This window comes from Bos indicus, chromosome 2, assembly GCF_029378745.1.
Source record: "Bos indicus isolate NIAB-ARS_2022 breed Sahiwal x Tharparkar chromosome 2, NIAB-ARS_B.indTharparkar_mat_pri_1.0, whole genome shotgun sequence".
Taxonomy (NCBI): Eukaryota; Metazoa; Chordata; class Mammalia; order Artiodactyla; family Bovidae; genus Bos; species Bos indicus.
The window spans coordinates 107,269,932-107,297,546 of record NC_091761.1 but is presented as its reverse complement, the minus strand read 5'-3'; the positions used below and the strand labels follow the sequence as shown (position 1 = coordinate 107,297,546).

The 27,615-nt window shown below is 47.2% G+C and overlaps 1 protein-coding gene across 2 annotated transcripts; it reads left to right on the top strand.

Moving 5' to 3' along the window:
* Positions 1-621: 621 nt before the first annotated feature.
* Positions 622-24,478, top strand: DNPEP (aspartyl aminopeptidase). 2 transcript variants are annotated; one of them, XM_070772790.1, is made up of 16 exons: positions 622-769; positions 11,330-11,377; positions 12,231-12,324; positions 12,411-12,499; positions 12,595-12,708; positions 12,882-13,007; positions 13,228-13,358; positions 13,666-13,741; positions 13,850-13,957; positions 15,002-15,079; positions 16,009-16,092; positions 16,804-16,964; positions 17,373-17,412; positions 17,536-17,637; positions 23,809-23,976; positions 24,341-24,478. In XM_070772790.1, the coding sequence occupies exons 1-16, from the start codon at positions 710-712 to the stop codon at positions 24,389-24,391; spliced, it is 1,530 nt and encodes a 509-aa protein (XP_070628891.1). In that variant the 5' UTR covers positions 622-709; the 3' UTR covers positions 24,392-24,478. The 2 variants fall into 2 exon arrangements, with proteins under 2 accessions (XP_070628891.1, XP_019832909.1); XM_019977350.2 differs by lacking the exons at positions 622-769; positions 11,330-11,377 and adding an exon at positions 11,539-11,628.
* The last annotated feature ends 3,137 nt before the right edge of the window (positions 24,479-27,615 follow it).

Genomic DNA, 27,615 nt, shown 5'->3' with positions numbered 1-27,615 from the left:
GCCGACTCAGGCAGGGGAAATCCTGCCAGACCACATACCATTTTTCTGTCTTCAGGGCCTGTCGTTGCTACTGTGTGTGCTCCTCCCTACAACCCCATCTCCCTTAGATCTCAGAGCCCTTGTCAGGGAACATTACACAAAGGATGTGTCTCCAGCATCCTCCCAGCAGGCTGGGAGCTCCTCTGGGCAGGAAACGAGTTTTATTCAGATGGACAAGAGCCTGACCTGCAACAGATGCCACAGAACATGCTTGTCGAGTGAATAAATGAATGGATGGCTGGAGCCAGCCAAACCTCTCATTCACATACTCTTGTACCCAGAAAAATCTTTGAGTGCTTACTATGTGTCAGTAGATACTAAGGATTCAGCCTGAACAAAGTGGATGTGGGCTGTGCCCTCCTGGAGCTCGCATTCTGCAGGTAGGGGGGTTGGATATGGACCCATGGAGCCCCCGGAATACAGGACAGCCTCCCCCAGGTCAAGGGTTATCCTTTAGACCCTGGGCCACAGTAGGCTACCCCCTGAAGCCCGGGTGCTGTGAGGCCCTTACTATTTCAGATTGCATTGATGATGTCATAATGGGCCCTGTGGGATGGACCGAGGACCCTGCAGGTCGCAGCAGAGGAGCCAAAGCAGGAGAAGGAGCTGGTGGTGCCCATTCGACCTCCAACAGACCTAGCTTCAGCTCCAGAGGAGGCAGCAGGTGACCATGGCACTCAGCCTCTCTGCCACGTCCATTCCCAACAACTGGCTCCCAGGCTACCCTGAGGTAACCAGGCCTGTGTCCTAAGGCTGTCTTGGTGGGAGCACCCCAGCCAGTCCAGAGCGCCAAGCTGTGAGCCATGCACTGCCTGGGGGATAAAAAGATGACCAGGACTTCAGGCAGGGACCCTCAAGTTGCTGACACACTAGACCTTGAGCAAGTGGCTTCCCAGAACATAATCACTGTCCTCTTGGCTAACTTGGGCATAGCGGTGAGCTAAGTGGTGATGAAAATAACTCCAGTCCAGTGGTTAGGACTCGGCGCTTTCACTGCTGAGGGTGTGGGTTCAATCCCTGGTTGGGAAACTAAGGTCCCAAAAGCCTCATAGCATGGCCAAAAAAAAAAAAAAATGGAAATAACTCCATACAGCCCCATCTCGTTCCCTGGCTTCTCCCGTGTCATCCCTGAGCATTGCACTGTGCTCAAGGGCTGCCCTTGACACTCTTGGTTTGGAGAATCTAGTGTTTCTCAGAATGTCTAAAGATAGAATTATTTGCAGCATGGTTAAAAACGCACATCACTGGGCCTTCGTGTAAATCTTTCAAAGCAGAATTTTCAAGGGTAGGGCTCATGAATCTGCATTTTAAAAAACACTCAGTAATTCTTACCTTAAGCACTGTCCTAGGGTGGAAATACCTACCAGAGTCCCCGAGTCCCATGTCTGACTGACCAGGGTTGGCTAGTTTCTCTGTCCAGAGATGGGTATCGGCTTTTGATATTGTATTACTGATGAAAAGCCATGATTTAGAGGCTACTGGCGGCCAGCCGTCACTTGGAAGGAATCAGTGGCCACCGAGAACAGAATTCTCTATCTTTTCGACTCATCTATAAAATGCTTACCTGAGCAGACACTGTTTAAAGGCCATTAAAATACCAGACACAGAATAAGCCAGTCTCTGGGACTTTATAGACATATTTACTCAAACCCAAGTGCTTGCAAAGAGTAAATAATAGGGAAGCAAAATGAGCAGCACCCCTAGAAATACGAACTGAAAGTAAACAGCCCTGTTCACTAAAATAAACAGGACAAATCCTGCAAGGATTAAATGACCTCCAGTAAGAGAGGCTCAGAGCCAGCAATGCTCACTCCATCTTGGCTCCCGGAAGAAGGGGAGCTAAGGGCCTGTCCCCACCACCTGGGGGCATCAGCTGGGGCAGCAGGGGGCAGGGAGGGACATTAGGAGGTCAGGGTCAGGTCTCCAAGGGCAGACAGTAGTTTTGGGGGTGTGAGTGCTTCCCAGAACTCCCTGGCAGCCTGCCACAGGGCCTGAAACCTCCAAGATTAAAGGCCTCTGGTAAAATGCACATTTTCTGGAGGTATAGCACCTCAAGTCACTACTATTTGTGATTTATTCATTAATTTCCCAAATGTTTGTTTAGCACTTACTGTGTTTCAGGCCCTGTGCCAGTCACTAAAGATATCAAGGTGAGTAAGGCATAAACCTGCTCTCAAGTTGCTCACAGTTTAGTATGAGAGATAAGACTGAGGAAATAATAATAGCTAACTTTTTCTTGGGCTGCCTAGTTGGTGCTAGTGTTAAAGAACCTGCCTGACAATGCAGGAGACGTAAGAGACGTGGGTTTGATCCCCAGGTTGGGAAGATTCCCAGAAGAGGGCATGGCAACCCACTCCAGTGTTCTTGCCTGGAGAATCCCATGGACAGAGGAGCCTGGTGGGCTACAGTCCATAGGGTCACAAAGAGTCGGACACAACTGAAGTGACTTAGCATGCATGCAACATGCTTAAAAAGCAACATGCTTTTCTTAATCTTTTTTTAATTGAAGTATAAATTTACAATTCTGTGTTAATTTCAGGTGTATAGCAAAATGATTCAGTTATATATATATATATTCCTTTTCAGATTCTTCTCCATGATAGGTTATTACAAGATATTGAATATAGTTCCCTGTGCTATACACTAGGTCCTTATTGTTCACCTACTTTCCATATAGCAGGGTGTAAGCATAGCTAACATTTATTGATCATTTATTATTTGACCAGGCTTAATGATAAGCACCTCACACACATTATGTCATTTAATCCTCCTAACGTTATCTTATTACTCTTACTTTTCCTCATTTTGCTTCCCTTGTGGTCCAGCTGGTAAAGAATCTGGCTGCAATGGAGGACACCTGGGTTCGATCCCTGGGTGAGAAGATGCCCTGGAGAAGGGAAGGGCTACCCACTCCAGTATTCTGGCCTGGAGAATTCCAGGGACTGTACAGTCCATGGGGTCACAAAGAGTCAGACATGACCGAGCAACTTTCACTTTCACTTTCCCCCATTTTACAGATGAGGGAATTGAGGTTCAGCATCTGTTGATGTTGGTATGATGGTAAATGTTTAACAGCTTGCTTTCTGGAGGAAAACAAAGCCCTGGTTTGTAGGATGTGCTAGTCACCGTAGTGTGGATTCTCCCAGGCCAGTCTCAAGCCACCAGCCTGCTGTCACTGAATGTGGAGTTGGAAGGGGTGGGAGCGTGAGCTGCCTCCAGCATAGCACTGCAATGGCCAATCGACAGAGGAGCCAGAACTTGAACCTAGGGGTGTTTGATCCTGAGCCCTCGCACATAACCACTCTGTTAAACTGTCAGTAACTAAACAAGGTCACTGACATTTGAGAGGGAAACACCTCAAGACTGGTGTGAAGTTCTGGTTTTACAGTGCCCCGTAAAACTCCCAAGGTTAATAAGCAGCACTTCCCTGTATCTCTTTGTTTTAATCACCAACAGAAACAGTTGTTTTTCTTTGGAGGGTCATGGAAAAAAAAAAAACTTTTTATCTTGAAACAATTACACATCTGCAGAAATAGAGAGGCCCCATGTACTCTTCATCAGATATCCCCCAGTGGTTCCCTGTTACACGACTACAATACAATACCACAACCGGGCCGATGATGTTGGGGAAGTGTGTGTGTATAGTTCTATGTCATGTTATCCAAGATTACCAGATATTACAAATACAGGACACTCAGTTAAAAATTTGTTTTTGGTGTAAGTGTGAAAGTGCAAGTGTTACTTGCTTGATTGTGTCCAACTCTTTGTGACCCTATGGACTGTAGCCCACCAGGCTCCTCTGTCCATGGAATTTTCCGGGCAAGAATACTGGAGTGGGTTGCCATGCCCCCCTCCAGGGATCTTCCCAACCCAGGGATGAACCCAGCTCTCCTGAATTGCAGGCAGATTCTTTACCGTCTGAGCCACCAGGGAATCCCATGCACTCTTTGGGACACACTTAGATTAAGAAGTTATCCTTTGTTTATCTGGAATTCAAACTTCACTGGGTGTCCTGTATTTCAACAGGTATCTCTCAAACTTTATCACATGTGTAATCATGCAACCACTATCATAATCAAGGTGTGGAACCATTCCACCACCATCAAGTTATTCCCTGTGGTGCTCTTTGAGAGTCACGCCCATCCCTTTCTCCGCCTTCCTTGGCCCTTGGCAACCACTCCTCTGTTCTCCAAGTCTATAATTTTGTCATTTTCTTAGCTTAGCGTAATGCCTGTGAGATCCATCCAAGTTGCTGTGGTTAGCGGTAGTTTGTTCCTTTTTATTGCTGGGGATTATTCTATGAGGACCATTTCTTGTTATTACTTTTTGGCTGCACTGGGTCTTAGTTGTGGGCTGTGGGTGCTTCACTGGGGTGCGCAGGCTTACTCTAGCTGTGGCCCAAGGACTTCTCCTTGTGGTGGGATGAGAGGCACTTCTCACAAATAACAGAAATTTTATTCCTCAACAGTCCTGTGGTTAAGGGGCTTTCCAGGTGGCGCAGTTAGTAAAGAATCCACTAGCCATTGCAGGAGACGCAAAAGACAAGGGTTTGATCCCTGGGTCAGGAAGATTCCCTGGAGAAGGGAATGGCTACCCACTCCAGTATCTTTGCCTGGGAAATCCCATGGACAGAGGAGCCTGGCGGGCTATAGTTCATGCGGTCGCAAAAGTGTTGGACACAACTGAGCGACTAAATAACAACAATAATTAGAAGACTGTGGAATATTTTCTCACATGGCTATATAATACTTTTGCCAGTCATTTGTAGTTGGACACTTAAGTTGTTTCAGTTCACTATTCTGAATGACACTACACTGAAAAAGCAGTTTACATCTGAATCTGTGTACCTGCATTTCAATCCTGAAGATAAATGTTAAGGTTTGAGTTGCTGTATCAAAGGATAGAGTCCCTGATGGCTTAGACAGTAAAGAATCTGCCCAAAATGCAGGAGGCCTGGGTTAGATCCCTGGGTCAGGATGATCCCCTGGAGAAGGGCATGGCAACCCACACTAGGATTCTTGCCTAGAGAATTCCATGGACAGAGGAGCCTGGCAGGCTACAGCCCATGGGGTTGAAGAGAATCAGACACGACTGAGCATGCACACAGTTGTCAATATCCAGTGGTTAAGACTCCACACTTTCACTCCTGGCGCCCGGGTTCAATCCTTGGTCAGGGAACTAAGATCCCACAAGCCACATAGTGCAGAGAAAAAATAAAATAAAATTAATTCACCTAATAAATATTCATTATTCATCTACTATGTGCCAGGTACAGACATGAGGCATGGGGAGCTGGCTGAGTCAGTCAGGGTTTTCGCCAGGCAAGTAAGCAAACCTAGAGTGAGCCAAGGACTGGAGGCGTGTGCAAGGGAGTGATTACAATGATGGAGCAGATGAGTTGTACCGAGTTGGAGGTGAGTGAAGAGGAGGGGAGTGAGGAATAGGGAAGAGGTAGGATCAATAGTTTTTAGCTCATGTGCGGGTAAGGAATTAACAGAGTTGAGTACATTTTTCTGAAGCTTTTCCTGTCTCATTCCCAATTTATTTTTTGTTTAAAATATCAATATCAAAAGACAATTTCCATATCAGAGGGTAATACAGCTTTGGGGGGGGCATTTTTTAATTTTTAAAAATATGTATTTATGTATTACCCTGTGCCAGGTGTTAGCTGCAGCGTGTGGAATCTTCAGTCTTTGTTGTGGCATGCAGGATCTTTAGTTGGGACCTGGGAACTCTTAATTGTGACATGTGAAATCTAGTTCCTTGATCAGGGGTCGAATCCAAGCCCTCTGCATTGAGTGCAGCGTCTTGGCCACTGGATCACCAGGGAAGCCTCACGTGGGCCTTTTTTTTTTTAACTGAAAGCTGTAGGGTTAAACCCTAACCAACAAATGCTACCAACTCAATCACGGTGCAGAAACGACAAACATTTAGTCACAGAAAGCACTCAAAGATTATTTTGCCACCTGTTACTTCTTAGTTTCAGTTTTAGTTTTTTTTAAAAAAACTTTTTCGTATTTACTTTTTAAAAGCTTTACTATGTACACACATAGAAAAAAATTCAAAAACTGCAGAAGGATTTATAGGAATCCTTTTCATAGGATAAAGGAAGTTTCCCTCTACCCTCAACTCTCACCTATCACTTTTCTCCTTCCTAGAGTCAGTTACCATTTTTTGTGTGTTTCCTGACATGTCTTAAACATGTAGGAATATGTAGTCGGATATTTATACACATGAATGACAGCACACCATAACTGCCATTCTGCACCACTTGTTTTTTCACTTAATAATATATCTTGGAAGTTGTACCTGTACAGGCACTCATTCTTTTTAACTAAATAAAATGCTTTTTCAAACCTCCCTCCTGCAGCCTTGGTTGAAAATTATAATCTTGCCTGAGCAACTCTCCTCCAGGCACTCTGGGATTTGTAGATCTTACACAGCTGAGTCTTGCTCGGAAAACAGGACTTGAGCAGAAAACACGTGTTGGAAACTTAAGTGGCCATCCAACAACGACGTAAGAGAACAAATTGTGCCGTGTTATGCAAGACCCAGAAGTGAATTATTTACTTAGTTAAACAACCGAGATATCTACCAGCTATGAGGTACCCAGGACTGTCTTAGCATCAGGAAATCAAGGTCTTCTGATTTAGCTTCTCACTGTACCCATTTTAGCAGACAGGGCAGGACACACACACACACACACACACACACACTCACACTCACTCTAAATGCCTTCTCCCTACAGCATTGCTTTGGTCTTCTCTATCCCAAATGTATTATGTGACAAATTACTACGTAGGAACCATCTCTCATAAACTGATCAGAAAGGACACACATATCAAATCAACTCACACTGAAATGTGTAACAGATTGCTGTGTTAACACAGGCATTTGCACTTAAATAGTTGTTCAACCAAAAAGATAAATAATAAATGGTAGCATTGTAAACACCAGATAAGGACTGGTGGGGAAGATTTTCTTGAGGAGGCTGAAGGCAAGACTGATTCTCAGAGACATTTTTTGGATAGATGAGGTCCCTTCTTGACTCTTCACTTCACACCCAATGCCATTTCCTTATCCAGAGATGGCCACTCTCCTTCCAAACACATTGCCATGAATTTACATACATATTTATATAAAATCTAGAAATTTAGCTCATTGTGTGAGTTTTACCAAAATACTCTTGTCCTATAAACATTATTCTGGAAATTGCTCTTTTCCTCCCTCAACAGTATATTTGGTACTTTTTCCTATCATAATACATCAAGATTGACCTCACATCATTTCTTAGTGCCACAAGGAAATCTGAAACATTTTGTCTCAAACTTTTATGTGAATACAAATCATCTAGGGATCTCCTTAACATGCAGCTCTGATTTGGTAGATCTGAGGTAAGCCCTGAGATTCTGAATTTCTGAAAAATTCCCAGGTCAACCAATCACACCTTGCAGAACAGAGGTGTAGAGTATGGGCGAAGTGGTGTGTTAGAGTCAGCTTGGACCAGCTCATAAGAACTGACCGTCAAATTTCTAGGAATTTTGTGATCCTATTGTTAAACACAGCAATCCTTAAAAATGAAATTATATAAACTTAACAACCAAAGAAATTATATTGAAATAGAGGTTATAAATACTCAAAAATCATCACTTTCTTAATTATTTTACTACAAATCTATGTTCCTGAGGTTATTTGTGTCTATTTGCATCCGTTTGGTAGAAATCTACACAATGGTTTGCTTTTCCAAATTCCTTCTCAATTCCACTTTCAGTTCATGTTGGCAGTCTAGAATTAGCCATAGGGAGTGTTTATACCACAGAATTGGGTAGAAAGACATACATGACCCCAGGCTTTCTCCTACATTTGATATTACCAATCTTTTTCATTTTTGCTAATCTGACAAATCAAAAATGCTATCTCACTTTTAACATGCATTTCCCTGGCTACTTGAGATTGGGTCACACAGATGCTCATTCCTAGTAATTTAACAGTTTCTCTTGTTCTGGTAAATAGCACCTTTTTATGATTATATTTTCTGTTTGATTATTGTACAGGAAAGCCGATGATTTTTCAAATCAGGCCACCCCTTCTTCCAGTTCTAACAGCTCGTCAGTTTATTGTCTTGGTAATTACGAAAGTGAAAGTGGAAGTTGCTCAGTCCTGTCCAACTTTTGCAACCCCGTACAGTCCATGGAATTCTCCAGGCCAGAACACTGGAGTGGGTAGCCATTCCCTTCTCCAGGGGATCTTCCCAACCCAGGGATCAAAGCAAGATCCTCCTGTATTGCAGACGGATTCTTTACAAGCTGAGTCACAAGGGAAGCCCTTGGTAAAAAAAATATAACCCACAAATAGGGACAGATTATGCTTTTACATATAAAATCGTTTTCTGGCACTGGCTCTGACTTCGGATCCACATTGATTACCAGTGATAACAGCTCATCAGCTTCTGATTTGAACAGGGATACTTCTGTATTTCCCCACAATGTCTGCTCTAGATTTCTGGAAAACAGCCTTTATCCTTTCTCTTCTCGTTTTCTTGAGAGGATTTTGGTTTTGTTTTTTGTTTGGTTTTTTGGTGGTTCTTTTTTTTTTTCGGCTGTGCTTGAACCTGCACTCTTGGCAGTGAAAGTGTGGAGTCCTAACCACTGGACCGCTAGGGAATTCCCTGGTTTTGTTTTTATTAAGACTGGATGTTCAATTTTTCAAACATTTACTTTCACTTTCACTTTTTAAGTTTTGCATTTTATTGATATTTGAATTGCTCACATTAACGTGTATTTTTTTAAAAACATGATACATTTTACTTATTTGAATTGTTTTTATTTATTTTTTATCCAAGTACAATTGATTTGCAATTGCTGTGAACAAGTACTCTTCTTTGTGATCAGAACATTAAAGAGTTCTGAGCTAAGTCTCCCTCCCTTACCCTGTTTGCATCCCTGTTTTTGCTCTTGTCACTGTCCTTGAATGTGTTCCTCCACCAGTAGCCAGCCTCTGGCTCCTCAGAGAGCAAGAATGTTCTCTTCATGTCCCACTCAGCAGTGAATTTTTATACATAATGGCATTCCAGGGAACAATGAGGGAACGCCATGAATTTAACCCATCACCTAGTGTGTATATTCCTGAATGTGCTTAGTCGCTCTGTTGGGTCCTACTCTTTGCAACCCCATGGACTGTAGCCCGCCAGGCTCCTCTGCCCATGGGGATTCTCCAGGCAAGAATACTGGAGTGGGTTGCCATGCCCTGCTCCAGGGGAATCTTCCCAACCCAGGAATTGAACCACAGTCTCCTGCATTGCAGGTGGATTCTTTAACAGCTGAGCTACCAGGGAAGCTCATATTCCTGAATACGACATTGCAATATCTATTCCTTTGAATTGAGGGCCGCAGGATCTTTCCAACTACTCCTCACTCCCTTGACATTCCTGCTACTGCTACTGCTAAGTCACATCAGTTGTGTCTGACTCTGTGCGACCCCATAGATGGCAGCCCACCAGGCTCCCGTCCCTGGGATTCTCCAGGCAAGAATACTGGAGTGGGTTGCCATTGATATTCCTACTCCAGTACATAAACAGCAGATTGCTCCATCAACCTGAAATCCCTGGAATGTTTTTAACACCCCTGGTAATTGGCCCCTATGTTGAACCTAGGGACCATCAAGAGTCCTGATCAGAGTCAATGGCTAGGCAAGGACCTGGGTTTTTTTTTTTTTTTTTAATGTTAACTATACTCCAGTAAAAATTGGAGTATAGTTTACAATGTTGTGTTACTTTCTGCTGTACAGCAAGTGAATGTTATACATATACATATATACACTCCTTTTTAAGATTCTTTTCCCATATAGATCATTACAGAGTACTGAGTAGAGTTCCCTGTGCTATACAGTAGGTGCTTATTATCTATTTTATATACAGTAGTGTTTATATTGGAGAAGGCAATGGCACCCCACTCCAGTACTCTTGCCTGGAAAATCCCATGGACGGAGGAGCCTGGTAGGCTACAGTCCATGGGGTTGCTAAGAGTTGGACACGACTGAGCGACTTCACTTTCACTTTTCACTTTCATGCATTGGAGGAGGAAATGGCAACTCACTCCAGTGTTCTTGCCTGGAGAATCCCAGGGACAGAGGAGCCTGGTGGGCTTCCATCTATGGGGTCGAACAGAGTTGGACACGACTGATTCGACTTAGCAGTAACAGCAGCAGCAGTGTTTATACGTCAATCCCAATCTCTGATCTTATCCCTCCCCTCCTTCCTCCTTGGGAACCATAAGTTTGTTTTCTACATTTGTGACCATAGTTCTGTTTTGTAAATAAGTTGATTTGTAGCATATTTTTAGATTCCACATATAAGTGATGTCATATATTTGCCTTTCTTTGCCTTACCTCACTAAGTATGACAATCTCTGGGTCCATCCTTCTCATTGCAAATGGCATTGTATTATTGGGTTTTTTTATGACTGGGTAATATTCCATTGTATATATGTACCACATCTTCTTTATCCATCGATGCACATTTAGGTAGCATCCATGTCCCAGCTATTGGAAATAGGGCTGCAGTGAACATTGGGATGCATGCATCTTTTCTCTCTCTCTCTTTTTTTAAAATACTGATTTGGCTGTGCCGGGTCTTAGTTGTGGCATGTGGAATCTTTTTGTTGCTGAGTAGTGGCGCAGGCTTAGTTGTCTGCAACATGTGGGATCTTAGTTTCCGACCACGGATCAAAACCACATCCGCTGCACTGGAAGGCAGAGTCTGGTTAACCACGGAAGCACCAGGGAAGTCCCATGTATCTTTTGAAATATGACTTTCTCCAGATATATGGCCAGGAGTGGGATTGCTGGGCATATACCGTATGTTAGCTCTACTTTTAGTTTTCTAGGGAACCTCCATACTGTTCTCCCTAGTGGATAGACCAATTTACATTCCCACCAACAGTGTAAGGGGATTCCCTTTTCTCCACACCCTCTGCAGCATTGATTGTAGATTTTAAAGTGATGGCCATTATAACCAAATGTGTTCCTGGGTTTTAAAAATTGCTACTTAACACTCTTGACATAGGAATATTGGAATTGCCTACAAGAATATATGGAGTTTGTCTTTTTCTGTCCTTTTTTTTTCCCTTCACAGCTGCTTTCGAGATCTAGTTCACTGACCAGGGACGGTAAAGATATAAAGTTGAAAGGGCAATGAAGATTAAACTACCTAGCGCATTAAGCTTTATTATAAAGCTAAAACTTATCGTCAGCCCTCCATAAACATTAACCATGTTGCTTTTATTACCACCAGAGTGCCTGTGGGGAGAGAGAGCACTTTGTACAACACCCAGGTGACCAGGTGAGCTGGCGGAGGCGTTTTCTCCTGGACTCCCTAACTTGGGGGTTGGGGGTTAAAGAATCGGGCCTGCCGTTCCAGGCTGTCCTAGCACCTCCGGGTCGGCAGAGGGCGTCCGCCACCCCCGTAGAAGGGGCGGAGGGCGGGGCGGGGCGAGCCTCAGGGCCGGGGCGGGGCTATAGCGGCGGGAGTCGGGGCGGGCTGTGCGCAGGGGCCGGGCACTCGGACGCAGGCCCACAAGTAAGGCCATGCAGGTAGGTGGCCTCTGTTCGTCCCCGACGAACTTCGATCCTAGACCCGCCCAGGTGCCCGCCCGGGTCCAAGCTCAGCAGCGCGCTTGCTGACGTGGGGGGCTCCCCTCGACCCTAAACGAAACCGAAAGTCTGATCCCAAGTGACTTTACCTTCCCGGGTTGTTCAGGGGTGAGACCCAGGTGGGGTGTTCCCTAGGGGACAGGGCTTTGGTTCTGGGGTGGGGTCACGCACGTGGTGTACGGGCCCGCTCAGAGTTAGGGGCCTCTGATTGCGAGCTCAGAGTTTGGGAACTGACCGGGATTTCCAGCTAGTCGGTCACGTGGGGATGGACTTGGTGGGGCCGGACTGAAACTCGGATTAGGGGGCGGGCCGTCTGGGACCGGCTGGGCCCGGAGCGCAGCGGGAGGGTTGTGATACTTTCCGGTGGGTTGGAGCCCGGCCTTCTGCGTCTCTTGGTGTGGGGAAAGGGGCGGAAGCCGAGGTCTGAGCCTGCGAGCCCTCACTCGGTGGGGATTGGCTGGAGAGGTTCCCGAAGCCGAGATGGGTCAGGGGTCTTAGACCTCGTAAGCGTATGAGCGCCCCCCCCGACCCCCGTCCCCTAGGTGGCCATGAGCGGCAGGGCCCGCAAAGAGGCGGTTCAGGCCGCGGCCCGGGAACTGCTCAAGTTCGTCAACCGGAGCCCCTCTCCTTTCCACGGTGAGTGACCAGGGCAGGGGGCGGGTAGGGAGCCGGTGTGCCTCCTCCCGGCTTCGATCAACCGTGAGAGGGTTCTTTCCCTACAGCGGTGGCCGAGTGCCGCAGTCGCCTCCTCCAGGCCGGCTTCCATGAACTCAAGGAGACCGAGAGCTGGGATATCAAGCCGGAGAGCAAGGTACTGGGGATGGGGTGGGGGCGGAGAGGTAGGAACCTGGGCTGGGGCTCTAAGTCCTGTGCTCTGGCTAATCCAGCTCGAAACCCCCACCCCAGTACTTCCTGACCAGGAACTCCTCCACCATCATCGCATTTGCTGTGGGGGGCCAGTACGTTCCCGGCAATGGTTTCAGCCTCATTGGGGCCCACACGGACAGTCCCTGCCTCCGGGTAAGGAAGAGGGGCTTCCCGGGAGAAGGGAGGCATCAGGGGGTGTGCAGAGAAGACTTGTCAGCTCCTTCCTCCACTCTTGGGGCCCTTCTGTGTCACACTACCCGTCCTCTCGGCGCCAAATCATGCCGCCTGGCCTTTTCTGAATACTTGTTCCCGGCTGTCCCACTCAGGTGAAACGGCGCTCTCGCCGCAGCCAGGTGGGCTTCCAGCAGGTTGGTGTGGAGACCTATGGTGGTGGGATCTGGAGCACCTGGTTTGACCGTGACCTGACCTTGGCTGGACGTGTCATTGTCAAGGTGGGGACTGGGGTTGGATCTGGGAGGCCCTGAGCTTCAGCTGCCTGAAGAATGACTGTCACCCCCCTTCAGGGAACCTGCAGAGGGCCCCCCAGGGAAGGGGGGAAGGGGCAGCCTGGGTCAGAGGACCACCTTGGTTAGTCTGGGTGAAGTAGGGGATTTAACCAGCTGCGGACGCAGGGCCCCCCAGCCTGGGCTGACCCTGCCTGTTTGGCCACAGTGCCCTACCTCAGGCCGGCTGGAGCAGCGGCTGGTGCACGTGGACAGGCCCATTCTTCGCATCCCGCACCTGGCCATCCACCTGCAGAGAAATGTCAATGAGAATTTTGGGCCCAACATGGAGATGCACTTGTGAGACAGGGTGAAGGTGGTGGTGGCCTGGAGCTGGGGAGGGTGTGGCGTGGGTGATGGTGGGGGGGTGCCTGCTGGGATCTCAGAGACCACTCCCTAACAGTGGCCATGGTCAAGTTCTACCCCAGGGACCCAGCAGATGTCCAGGGCCCTGAGAGCTCTGCTTTGCTGAGAGGGAGCTGGGAATTGAGGGACCAGGGCAATTCCCCATCAGGGGATGCCTGAGCGCAGGGTCCTGATGCAGGGTGTCCCACCTGCTGTGTCCTCCAGCACTCCCCCCACGTCCCCCTCACATGTCTTCCCGCAGGGTCCCCATTCTTGCCACATCCATCCAGGAGGAGCTGGAGAAGGGGACTCCTGAGCCAGGCCCCCTCAATGCTACAGTAAGAGCCACCTGCTCGTGGGGAGGGGCGCAGGGGGGAAGAGACTGGTTCCGGAGAAGGGGAGAGAGTGGGGAGTGAGCCCTCCTCTCAGCACCCCCTGCCCTGCAGGATGAGCGGCACCACTCGGTCCTCACGTCCCTTCTCTGCGCCCATCTGGGGCTGAGCCCCGAGGACATCTTGGAGATGGAACTGTGTCTCGCCGACACTCAGCCAGCGGTGAGGAACTCATGGGTGGGGACCCTGGGATTCCAGCCGGCGCGAGCATGTCTCCCCCTGAAGCGCTCATCACCTCTGCCAGTCCTTCGATTATACTCATCCCTGTTTTCCCTCATAGCTCAGTTGATAAAGAATCTGCCTGCAATGCAGGAGACCCCAGTTCGATTCCTGGGTCCAAGCACTGGAGAAGGGATCAGCTACCCACTCCAGTATTCTTGGGCTTCCCTGTGGCTCAGCTGGTAAAGAATCTGCCTGTAAGGCAGGAGACCTGGGTTTGATCCCTAGGTTGGGAAGATCCCCAGGAGAAGGGAATGGCTACCCACTTCAGTATTCTGGCTTGGAGAATTCCATGGACTGTATAGTCCATGGGGTTGCAAAGAGTCAACACAACTGAGGAGCTTTCACTTTCACTTCACTGTTTTCCCAGTAGAGACCACCCCGCTCTGCTTTCATGCAGTGATTCTCGAAAATAGCAGGTTTCCCACGCCAGGTCTGCCTACTCGGGCTGTTTGGGTGGGGGCATAAGCTTTCCACAACTTCCAGAGGAGTTTCTGCTACTGGGGTCCCTGTCCACTTTGACCTGTGCTGGCTCCAAACCTCTGAGGACGGGAGACCTGGACGGGCACCGCCCCCCCTTCCTGGAGCCTGTCCTTGTATCTCTCCCAGTTGCTGACCGTAGGAGATGGCCATGTCTTTGGATGCTCGCCCATGTTTGACATGTGCTCAGCTTCTATTTCTCGCCTAGTCTCCTCTGTTTAGTTCCTTGGCGTTCTCCTTTTCTTGTTTGGTCTCTCCCTTGTCCTGTCCCGTAGGAACTGGTCAGGAGCCGCAGGCCTGCACCCTCCTGTCCCTCAGCTCCAGCCTGGCCCTTCTCCATCCTCCTCTCAGCTCAGCAAAGAGGGCTGAGTGCTCTAGGCCAGAGGGTGGGAGAGGTTGGGCAAGGAACCAAGGAGATGTATTCAAACGCAGCTCCTAGGGAGCAGGGAGAAGAGGCTGAGTCCTGGGGAGGGGATGAAGATCAGGATGACCGTCCTGTCTTTCTAGGTCCTGGGTGGTGCCTACGAGGAGTTCATTTTTGCCCCTCGGCTGGACAACCTGCACAGCTGCTTCTGTGCCCTGCAGGTGAGGAGCGGGGCACTCCCAGGAGCACTGCGCGGGAGGACCGCCTTGAGTCCTATGGGTCATGAGAAGACCCCTGATGCGGGTGGACCATGGGGAGAGGCCTAAATGCCTCAGCCTCAGTGTCGCTCCTCTGGGCCCCATCTTTGCACTGGCTGGGCTGGAGGGATGAGGTCGACAGGAGGGTTGTTCAGGGCCTCACAGAGACTTGTCCTGCTTCCAAGTTAAGCTCTGCTTTAAAGGAAAGACCCTAGCATCCTGTATAGCAGTATCTTCCCCTCCCTTTAGCCTTCCCCCCCAAGCCCTGGCTTAAGCCCACCCAGCCGCCTTTGAGCCTTGGCATCTCATTGGGTGGCTGCATTGATATTCCCCACCTTCTTTCTACCCTGGTCACTTCCTCCTCCTCCTCACCTATCACCCCTGCTCTTCCCTCTGTCCTTTCCGTTCTCCCCTTTGCACCCCGTCCGGTTCTCAGAGACAGGCTTTGGGCTGTAACTGAGACCAGAGCCAGACCTGGGATTCATAGCCACTTGCGCTGCCAGCCAGCCAGTCGCATCACCTCAACGGAGTCACAGTCACCTCTTTGGCCCTTAGTGTCCTTGCCGAGACCAACTAGTTTACATGACCTGTCTGGTCCTTTTGACTTGCTAGGGTTCTCAGCCCTTCCTCTCCATCTTACACACCCTCCTGCCTTTTGTGTGGGAAGGCATGTGAGGGAGGAGAGGGAGCTTTTCCCCCATCTCGTCGAAAAGGCCCCCCGCATGTCTTCCCACCCAGCAGCGCCCTGAGAGATGCAGCCCGGTGACCGCTGGAGCCCGCTTCACTCAGGCCTTGATGGTGGGAGGCGAGCAAGTGAGCCTCCCAGGTGTTGGTGGGCTGAGTTATGGAAGGAGGAGTGGGGAGGACGATGCTTTTGCCTGCTCTCCCAACAGGCCTTGATCGATTCCTGCTCAGCCCCTGCCTCTCTGGCCGCGGATCCCCACGTGCGCATGATCGCCCTCTACGACAATGAAGAGGTGCTTGGGGAGCTCTGGGGAGGGTCTTCTCCGGGGAGTCTTGTGCAGCCAGTGGTATCCAGCAGCTGCCACGGGCCAGGGCTCTTCTGGAGGCTCCAGGGATGAGCCAGACACTGCCTGTGCTTGCTCAGCTCTCGGTGTGCCCTCTGGCTCAGCTTGTACCTGCTCCTAGTGTGACGACAACTCCCATGTCTCTGGGTGCCACGTGGTGAGTTCCTGGAGGACAGGGACTCTGCCCTTTCGCACTAGCAGCCCCAGGGCCTGGCGCAGGCTGGGTCCTCACCCTGCCTGGGTTGGGGTGCTTGGGTTAGGGTGCCAGCTGAGACGCCTACACAGCTACACAGCTTCCTGTAACCGCACACGTCAGGGTTAGCAGCTCCTGTCACATGCACGAAAGAAGATTGACCAGGGAGTTGGGGCACCTGGGCTTGAACCCCAGATGGTCAGGGGATAAGGAAGGCAGCCAGGAATGGAAGTGGATTGGACAATTCTCTTTCTCCCCTGGACATGGCCAAGCATTAGACGGTGGCCCCAGCTCACCATCAGCTTTTTGGTGGTATAGGGTTGGGGAAGTGGCTGATAACAGTCTGCATTCCCACCCACTGATTAAGTGGGGGTTCTGAGCCAGTTTGGGCAGTGGGCCCCTCTTCCTGGCCTCCAGCTCCAGACCCCCAGACCAGACCCCCAGAGCCGGGCCTCTGTTGTCACCAGGTGGGGTCAGAGAGTGCACAGGGCGCACAGTCACTGCTGACGGAGCTGGTGCTGCGGCGGATCTCGGCTTCGCCCCAGCACCTGACGGCCTTCGAGGAAGCCATCCCCAAGTCCTACATGATCAGCGCAGACATGGCCCATGCCGTGCACCCCAACTACCTGTGAGTCTCCTGCACTGGGCATACAGGCCTCACATAGCTGGAGACTGGAGCGCGGCCTGCCTTCAGGCTCAGCCCTGGGCTTGGGGCTCCGCCTCTCCCCTTCCCCTTCCTCCTCATTCTGCCAGGAGGTTCCGTGGGGATTTCCTTTTGACTGCTCTGTAGCCTGACTTGGTCAAAGTCACGTCATGCCTAACCAATCCAAAGAGGCTCTGTCTACAGACTTACTTCTGTACACACCCCCCCGCCCCCAGTTGCAAGAGGCTGCCTGGAGCCCTGTGTTTAGCTTGACTCTGAGGTCCTGCAGACTGGGGTGGGAAAGAATGCCGTATTAGCAATGTCTGCCGTGAGCGAGTGGTGCATGTTGACAGCTGCTGTTGGCCATCCCTGGCCCTTCTCGGTCTCTTACAGGGACAAGCATGAGGAGAACCACAGGCCCTTATTCCACAAGGTGAGGCGCTCCTGCTTCTCCTCTGGTGTCTGGAGGCCTGACTGTTTCCAGGCCCCGTCCTATTCCTCTGGACCTGTCAGGCATCTCTGCCTCCCTCTCAACTCCTGGTTTCCCTCTCCCCAGGGCCCTGTGATCAAGGTGAACAGCAAGCAACGCTATGCCTCAAATGCGGTTTCAGAGGCCCTGATCCGAGAGGTGGCCAGCAGTGTCGGGGTGCCCCTGCAGGTGAGGATGGACCCTGCCTGGGAAGGTGGGGTGGGGGGCACAGGCAGATGGTCCCCCAGTAAGGAGGGCCTGGTAGACAGTCTTTAGTGGAGGAGGGTCCTAGTTGAGTGAGGAGCAGTGGGGTTGGATATACCCCCACCAGAGCCAGGAACTGTTCCCAGAGCCAGGAACAGTTCTGGTTCTGACGGGATGCTAGTCCTGTGACCCTGGACTCGTCTCCTGATTTCCCTTGATTTTGTTTCCACTCCTGGAAAATGGGGTTGAAGGTGCAGTGTCCTCGTGGCAAATGGAGAGTTAGTCCTACCGCTTTCCCACCCAGCACCTCCAGCTCCCCTGTGTCTCTCTTACACGCCCTGGGGGCTTCCATAAGAGAAGTTCAGGGCCAGGAAACCTGGAACTCATTGTCACTCTTGCTTTGGCAACGGCCCATCTAGTCAGAGAGAGAGGGAGGGAGGGAAAAATATGCAATGATTAAGATCTATGTTAGGATAATATATGTTTCAAGGGCTGGAGCCCAGGTGGTCCGGTGATAGACATAGCAGGGAGGTCCTAATAAGTTAGGACTAGACATCCTGAACTCCAGCCTAGGGCTCGCTCTGCCCATATAGCTTCCCCCACCTCACACTGTAGAACTGAGTTGTTCCATTCTCAGTAAGGCCTCTCTGAGGAGGTGACATTTGAGCTGAGACCTAAGCATTGAGAATGAGGCTGCTATGAGTAAATAGCATCCCTGCCTGAGGATGAGAATTAGTCACTCAGTCGTGTCTGAGTCTTTGTGACCCCATGGACTACAGCCCGCCAGGCTCCGCTGTCCATGGAATTCTCTAGGCAAGAATACTGGAGTGGCTTGCCATTTCCTTCTCCAGGGGATCTTTCTGACCCAGGGATTGAACCCGAGTCTCCTGCATTGCAGGCAAATTCTTTACTGTCTGAGCCACCAGGGAAGCCCCAAGGCAAAAGCCCCCAGTGGGCAGGAGTGATCTTGGTCCATTAGGAGCAGCCAGAGCTGAGAGCATGAGGGGGAGGAGCCAGTCTTGCTGGGCCTCCTAGGCAGGAAGGGTGTTTGGATCTTTTGCTAAGGCAGTAGGAGGACATTGGGGGATTTCTCTTCAACAGCTTACAGCAGAAGCAGGGCATGTGTACTTTAGAAAATATAAATGGAAATGAGAAAATAAAACATTAATCCCAAGAGATTTGTACGTACTCTTCCAGATTTTTTTCTATGTATATACTTAACACACGTTTTGTTAAAAAAAAAATGAAATCATCTTGGATATATCTTCTGTTTCCTCTTTTCACTCAGTGTTCTCCATCTTTCTACTTCAGAAAATTTTAGTTTCCGTAAATTTATGTCTCATTTCATACACAGATCATTTTCAGTTATCCCCAAAGCATTCTTTACAGTCTGTCCCACTTAGGTTTCCAGTCCAGGATCGTGTGTTATATCTGGCTGTTTATCTAGCATAGCTACCCCACCTACTTTTGTTGTTGTTCTTCTTTTTTTAAATAACATTGACTTATTGAAGAAACCAGGCTCATCATCCCATGTGATGTCTCCTTCCTTTTTGGATTTTCCTGGTTGCTTCCTCATGGTGTCATTGAGTTTAAGCCTCTAGCCCGTGTATTTCCTGCAATCTAGAATTCATATCTAAAGGCTTGATGGATTCAGGTTAAACCTTTTTGGCCAGAAGACATCGTGAGAGGTGTGTCCTCCACGTTGTCTCACCCACATACTATCTGGGTGATTCACCCGTAGTGATAATAAGGTTGATCACCACACTGGGAGGGTTGCCCTCAGTCCCTCCGCTGCGTGGAGGTATTTCTCCTTTGACCGGACAGTAACCTGTACAAGTGATGAGCTTCCCATCAATCAGACAAGTGCTGAGTTTTAACACTAATTGATAATCCTTGCCTAAGTCCATAATTTCATCAGTGTTTACTGAAGAAATGCCCCCGTCCATTTTTTTTATTCCTTTTGCATTTATTAGCTATCATTCTTCTGTGAAGTAGAACTTTCTCCCATCCAGTAGGGCCATTTGATTATTGTGAAGTATGGTTGCTCCTGGAAAGTTAGGACAAATACTTACTGTTCCCTTTAATAACCAGTTTTCAAGGTGAAGTGTTTTCATGGCTGCCTCCCTTTTTGATGGTCTTGTAAATTGAGAATCATAGATTTCCGCTGGTTCAGGTGGATCTGGTCCACATAGTCATGTCATTTCACGCTCAAATTGTCGTGACTTTGACCAGCGGGAGTCCTTTCCACATAACTCCTGTGTTCTCTGTCATGACTCTGGGTAGTTGTCTTGCTTTTTGGCCCAAGAGGAAATTTCAGGCTCATCTTGCTCATTTCTCTCCCCAGACTTGGTGGCCTTTGATGGATATTGATGTCAGAGGCTTGTCTAGCATCATGAGTGTTCTTTGTTATTGTGGGGGCGGGGGGAGGAATGCTTTGGGGTCATTTCTAAGGACATAGGAAAAATGTACATATTTTAAAAATCGTGAGTTAATACTGCGATTTTCATTTTTAAAAAAAGAACAGTTACTACTTGGTTTTGTAATTTTCTTTTATGTGGAAAATCTTGATGTCTATCATCGTTATTATAATGGTATGTTTACCATCACATATTTACTTTTGTTTACCAGAATACAAATCAAGTAGTTTAAAACTTCCCATAGCTATATTTTTAAAACCACTAAGATTCAGATCAGATCAGATCAGATCAGTCACTCAGTCGTGTCCGACTCTTTGCGACCCCATGAATCGCAGCACGCCAGGCCTCCCAGTCCATCACCAACTCCCGGAGTTCACTCAGACTCACATCCATCGAGTCAGTGATGCCATCCAGCCATCTCATCCTCTGTCCTCCCCTTCTCCTCCTGCCCCCAATCCCTCCCAGCATCACAGTCTTTTCCAATGAGTCAACTCTTTGCATGAGGTGGCCAAAGTACTGGAGTTTCAGCTTTAGCATCATTCCTTCCAAAGAAATCCCAGGGCTGATCTCCTTCAGAATGGACTGGTTGGATCTCCTTGCAGTCCAAGGGACTCTCAAGAGTCTTCTCCAACACCACAGTTCAAAGGCATCAATTCTTCAGTGCTCAGCCTTCTTCACAGTCCAACTCTCACATCCATACATGACCACAGGAAAAACCATAGCCTTGACTAGACGAACCTTTATTGGCAAAGTAATGTCTCTGCTTTTGAATATGCTATCTAGGTTGGTTATAACTTTCCTTCCAAGGAGTAAGTATCTTTTAATTTCATGGCTGCAGTCACCATCTGCAGTGATTTTGGAGACAAAATAAAGTCTGACACTGTTTCCACTGTTTCCCCATCTAGTTCCCATGAAGTGATGGGACCGGATGCCATGATCTTCGTTTTCTGAATGTTGAGCTTTAAGCCAACTTTTTCACTCTCCACTTTCTCTTTCATCAAGAGGCTTTTTAGTTCCTCTTCACTTTCTGCCATAAGGGTGGTGTCATCTGCATATCTGAGGTTATTGATATTTCTCCCTGCAATCTTGATTCCAGCTTGTGTTTCTTCCAGTCCAGCGTTTCTCATGATGTACTCTGCATATAAGTTAAATAAACAGGGTGACAATATACAGCCTTAACGAATTCCTTTTCCTATTTGGAACCAGTCTGTTGTTCCATGTCCAGTTCTAACTGTTGCTTCCTGACCTGCATACAAATTTCTCAGGAGGCAGATCAGGTGGTCTGGTATTCCCATCTCTTTCAGAATTTTCCACAGTTTATTGTGATCCACACAGTCAAAGGCTTTAGCATAGTCAATAAAGCAGAAATAGATGCTTTTCTGGAACTCTCGTGCTTTTTCCATGATCCAGCGGATGTTGGCAATTTGATCTCTGGTTCCTCTGCCTTTTCTAAAACCAGCTTGAACATCAGGAAGTTCACGGTTCACATATTGCTGAAGCCTGGCTTGGAGAATTTTGAGCATTACTTTACTAGTGTGTGAGATGAGTGCAATTGTGCAGTCGTTTGAGCATTCTTTGGCATTGCCTTTCTTTGGGATTGGAATGAAAACTGACCTTTTTCAGTCCTGTGGCCACTGCTGAGTTTTCCAAATTTGCTAGCATGTTGAGTGCAGCACTTTCACAGCATCATCTTTCAGGATTTGGAATAGCTCAACTGGAATTCTATCACCTCCACTAGATTTGTTCGTAGTGGGCTTTCTAAGGCCCACTTGACTTCACGTTCCAGGATGTCTGGCTCTAGGTCAGTGATCACACCATCGTGATTATCTGGGTCGTGAAGATCTTTTTTGTACAGTTCTTCTCTGTATTCTTGCCACCTCTTCTTAATATCTTCTGCTTCTGTTAGGTCCATACTATTTCTGTCCTTTATCAAGCTCATCTTTGCATGAAATGTTCCTTTGGTATCTCTGATTTTCTTGAAGAGATCCCTAGTCTTTCCCATTCTGTTGTTTTCCTCTATTTCTTTGCATTGATCGCTGAAGAAGGCTTTCTTATCTCTTCTTGCTATTCTTTGGAACTCTGCATTCAGATGTTTATATCTTTCCTTTTCTCCTTTGCTTTTCGCTTCTCTTCTTTTCACAGCTATTTGTAAGGCCTCCCCAGACAACCATTTTGCTTTTTTGCATTTCTTTTCCAAGGGGGTGGTCTTGATCCCTGTCTCCTGTACAATGTCACGAACCTCATTCCATAGTTCATCAGGCACTCTATCTATCAAATCTAGGCCCTTAAATCTATTTCTCGCTTCCACTGCATAATCATAAGGGATTTGATTTAGGTCATACCTGAATGGTCTAGTGGTTTTCCCTACTTTCTTCAATTTCAGTCTGAATTTGGCAATAAGGAGTTCATGGTCTGAGCCACAGTCAGCTCCTGGTCTTGTTTTTGCTGACTGTATAGAGCTTCTCCATCTTTGGCTGCAAAGCATATAATCAATCTGATTTCGGTGTTGACCATCTGGTGATGTCCATGTATAGAGTCTTCTCTTGTGTTGTTGGAAGAGGGTGTTTGTTATGACCAGTGCATTTTCTTGGCAAAACTCTATCAGTCTTTGCCCTGCTTCATTCCATATTCCAAGGCCAAATTTGCCTGTTACTCCAGGTGTTTCTTGCATTCCAGTCCCCTATAATGAAAAGGACATCTTTTTTGGGTGTTAGTTCTAAAAGGTCTTCTAGGTCTTCATAGAACCATTCAACTTCAGCTTCTTCAGCGTTACTGGTTGGGGCATAGACTTGGATTACTGTGATATTGAATGGTTTGCCTTGGAAATGAACAGAGATCATTTTGTCGTTTTTGAGATTGCATCCAAGTACTGCATTTCAGACTCTTTTGTTGACCGTGATGGCCACTCCATTTCTTCTGAGGGATTCCTGCCTGCAGTAGTAGATATAATGGTCATCTGAGTTAAATTCACCCATTCCAGTCCATTTCAGTTCACTGATTCCTAGAATGTCGACATTCACTCTTGCCATCTCTTGTTTGACCACTTCCAATTTGCCTTACATTCCAGGTTCCTATGCAATATTGCTCTTTACAGCATCGGACCTTGCTTCTATCACCAGTCACATCCACAGCTGGGTATTCTTTTTGCTTTGGCTCCATCCCTTCATTCTTTCTGGAGTTATTTCTCCACTGATCTCCAGTAGCATATTGGGCACCTACTGACCTGGGGAGTTTCTCTTTCAGTATCCTATCATTTTGCCTTTTCATACTGTTCATGGCGTTCTCAAGGCAAGAATATGAAGTGGTTTGCCATTCCCTTCTCCAGTGGACCACATTCTGTCAGATCTCTCCGTAAGATTACTGAGTGACTTTTCTTTATGTGTGGGTGGGGTGGGGGTGCATGTTACGAAGCAAGGGGACATAAAGGGTACATATATATTTCCAGTCCCCCTGCCCGCTGCGTGGGGAATGGATTGTGTGAAAGGCAGTACGAGGTAGTTAGAACTGCGCTGGTGGTAATGCAGATGGAGAGAATGGGACCGATTCAGAATATCCTGTCCTTCGGGCCTGCCTTAGTGTCAGCCTTGGGACTTTACACCGGTCACGTCCACTCTTTGGGGAGGTCGGAGTGGACGTTGTACCAGACTCCTTTCAGCCCCTCAGTTCTAAGGTGACTTCCTCCTGGGTCTTAAGAAACAGGTGTTACATGTTGCTCGTGAACGGCCCTTCCTCTCCGCAGGATCTCATGGTCCGGAATGACTCGCCCTGCGGCACCACCATCGGACCTATCTTGGCCTCTCGGCTAGGTCTGCGGGTGCTGGATTTAGGCAGCCCCCAGCTGGCCATGCATTCCATCCGGGAGACAGCCTGCACCACAGGAGTACTCCAGACCATCACTCTCTTTAAGGTGACTCTGAACCCTCTCCCCCGTCACTGTGGAAGCCAGGCTCCCTCCCCATCTGGTACCTGGATCAGTCCTGGGGCACCATCACCAAGTGAGCGGCCCGTGCACGGGGCTGGTTGTCTTAGTGCTACCGTGTAGGCAAAGTAGGGTCCCCCTTCTTCTCAAAGCTCAGGGGCCCTCATCAGCCCCCAGAGGATAATGAAAAGTTGGAGAGGAGATTGGGGATGAGAAGACTGACAGCAGTCAACTGTGGGCGAAGCAACTATGCCTTCCTCTCTTGCTGGGCTGTGTTGGTAGACAGTGAGCAGTGGGGCACCCCCCATCTGGTCTCCACTAACCACAAATCCCATGTTGCCTTCTCTTTTAGGGCTTCTTTGAGCTGTTCCCTTCTCTGAGCCGTAGCCTCCTGGTAGACTGAGACCTCTGGAGAAACTTCTCTCACACGTGAGAGGGGAAGTTCTCAGCTGAGCTGAAGCTGGATTATTAAAGTGGATTTTTCACTCAAGCTCATTCCGTTGCACTTATTTGGAGGTTGGCGGGGTGGGGGGTTCAGGCCTGGCTTAAACCTCTGAGTGCAGAACAGGCGGGGAAGTTAGGGTACAGGTAGAGGAGGCCGCAGATCCTGGGAGAGCTCATGGAGACTGGATTTCAAGTCTGTTTTTCTTTTTTCTTAAGCTCATGCCTAAGTGAAGAGGTGGGTGAGTTCACAGTGGGAAGGTCACGTCTTCTCCCATCCCCAGTCCTTCCATTCCCAGAATAGTTTGGGAGCCCAGCCTGGCCCTCAGGTCTGAGTGCTCAGCGTTAGATGCCCCCAGAGCCTCCCTGGGCGGCTCAGGCTGTTCCCCTTTGCACCCATCCCTTTCCCACCCCTCCCAGGCACTGCCAGGAGAGGGACAGAGTCTGGGCTTCAGCTTTGCCCTTCATCATCCTTCACTTAGCAGCTGCTGCTGTTACTTGATTGTTAACATATGACCAAGAAACAATTATCACTGAAAAAAATCAAAATAGGAAAAGTCCACAAGTCTACTTGTAAACTCTTCTATCAAAATAATTGTGCTAAGTGGTGTCTTTCCAACTTTTTGGTTACCAATGCAAAAATTAATTTGTATATAAATACAACCATTTAGGTTTTAAAAAACAGTAAGATGCATAAAATAATAATGATGCCTGTAGGATTTAAAATACATATGATTAAACTGTATAACCACAATAGCATAAAACTATGGAGAGAGAAATGTGTTAAAGTGTGCTTAAGTGTGTTTAAACTTAAGTATCTTGCTATGTTCAGGAGGAGAGGGAAGGAATCAGTTCAATACTATCCTTTGAAGTCAAGGATTTATATTGTAGTTTTTAGGAAAGACACTAAAATAGAGTTTGAGTCAATAGCTTCTATTAGGGGTTGGATTGTCCCCTGAAAGATGCTGAAATCCTAAGCCCCCAGGATCTATCGATGCAATGTTATTTGGGAAAAGGGTCCTGCTGATGATCAAGTTAAGATGAGGTCATTATAGGGATCCCTCATCCAACAGGACTGTGTCCTTATAAAAAGGGGAAATTTGGACACACAGAGATGCATAGAGTGAAAGAGATGAGGAGACCGCAAGAGTGCCATGTGAAAGTGGAGGAGCAGAGTGTTGCAGGTACAAGCCAAGGCATGTCAGAGATGACCAGCAAACCACAGGAAACTAGGAAGAGGCAAGGAAGGATTCCCCTACAGGCTTCAGAGGGAGCATGGCCCTGCCAACACCTGGATTTCAGACTCCCAAGCCTCCAGACTGTAAGAGACCAAATTTCCATTGTGTTAAGCCAGCCAGTTCATGGTACTTTATTACAGCAGCCTGAGGAAACAAATGCGACTTCAAACTAATTGAGTGAGGAAAATGGGATAATAAAAAATAATCGGTCTATTCTGCAACTTCGCTTCAGATGGTTCAGCAAAACCATATTATGTATATGTGTGTGTGCTATCGAATAGTAAAATAGGTTGGCTCTAAGTTAAAAAGCATTGACTCTAAGTGGAGAGATTGAGGGTGTTCATTGTACTATTTTTTTTTTCAAATTTTGTATGTTTGAACATTTTTATACTAAAAATGTGGGGAAATTTTTTTAAAATTCAGAAGGAGAAATGAAAAAAGAAGCAGTAGAAAGCATTTAAGATGGTCGACTGAAACCCAGTATCTCTACTTAAAACATTAATAAATTGACTAATTGTATCATATCTCAAAGTTCTTATTTAAAAAAACAAGTAGACTATTTTAGTCAAAATACAAAGATTGTCAGACTCAGAAAATTATAGCTGTTTACAAGAGACACAGCTAAAACAAAAGGATACAGAAGGTTGACAAAACCCTATGTATTTGTCGGTTTTTGAATTCCACAAATTTCATATACGAAACCATACTCTCTTTGTCCAAATTGTCAGATTTCTTTTTTAACTTGTCTGGCTTTTGATTAACAATTTCGGCTTTTGATTAACAAGATTTGATTAGCATAATATTTTTGAGATTTATCTATGTGGTTGCATGTGGAAGTAGTCCTTTTTTTTGCTGAATATTTTATATATACCATATTTTGCTGAATAATAAAATAATACCATATTCAGCAAAATATACCATATACCATGGTTTCTTTCTTCATTTTCCTATTGATGGTATTTGAATTGCTTCCAGCGTTTGGCTATGATGAAGAAAGCTCTTGTGAACATTCTTATGCAAGTATGCTGCTGCTAAGTCGCTTCAGTCGTGTCCGACTCTGGGCGACCCCATAGACAGCAGCCCACCAGGCCTCCCCGTCCCTGGGATTCTCCAGGCAAGAACACTGGAGTGGGTTGCCATTTCCTTCTCCAATGCATGAAAGTGAAAAGTGAAAGTGAAGTCACTCAGTCGTGTCCGACTCTTCACGACCCCATGGACTGCAGCCCATCAGGCTCCTCCATCCATGGGATTTTCCAGGCAAGTATATTTGTGGACAAATACTCATTACTCTTGGATATATACCTAGGAATAGAATTACAGGTTATAGGATAGGTGTATGCTTGTTTTATAAGAAACTTCTAAACTATTTTACAAAGTGGCTTTTTACACACCCACCAGGAAAATTCTAGTTGCTCTACACCCTCACCAACACTTGATATTGTCAGTCTCTTTAATTTTAGCCATTTTGTTAAGTGTGTAGTAGTAACTGATTGGATTTTAGTTTGCATTTTCCTGGTAAGTAATATTGAGCACGTTTTCACTGGCTGTTCGGATAACCTCATGTGAAGTTGCTGTTATATTTTGGCCATTTACATTGACTTGTTTGTCCTATTCTTATTGATGGATATATAGAATACACAGATGTACACTCAGAACGTAAATTCTGAATGTTTGTATGTTCCTATATAGAATCCAAGTCCTTTGTTGGGTTTGTGCATCAAAGATACTGTCACCCAGTGTGTAGCTAGTAGAAGCTATTGATTTTTAAAATATTTTTCAACTTTATTGTGGTATAATTTACACACAAGAAACTATACCCATTTAAAGTATACAATTTTTTTGAAAAGTATACAATTCAATGAATTTTCACAGATATATACATCTAGGAAGACATCTCCACAGTCAAGATACAGAACATTTCCATCACTCCCCCAAAAAGTTGCCTTCT

Bases quoted from the DNA above. Each gene is read 5' to 3' on its own strand.
- DNPEP (XM_070772790.1), top strand. From the start codon at position 710: ATGGCACTCAGCCTCTCTGCCACGTCCATTCCCAACAACTGGCTCCCA. The intron at 12,325-12,410 runs GTGAGTGACCAG...CTTTCCCTACAG, and splicing joins GAGCCCCTCTCCTTTCCACG to CGGTGGCCGAGTGCCGCAGT. The intron at 13,359-13,665 runs GTGAGACAGGGT...GTCTTCCCGCAG, and splicing joins CCCAACATGGAGATGCACTT to GGTCCCCATTCTTGCCACAT.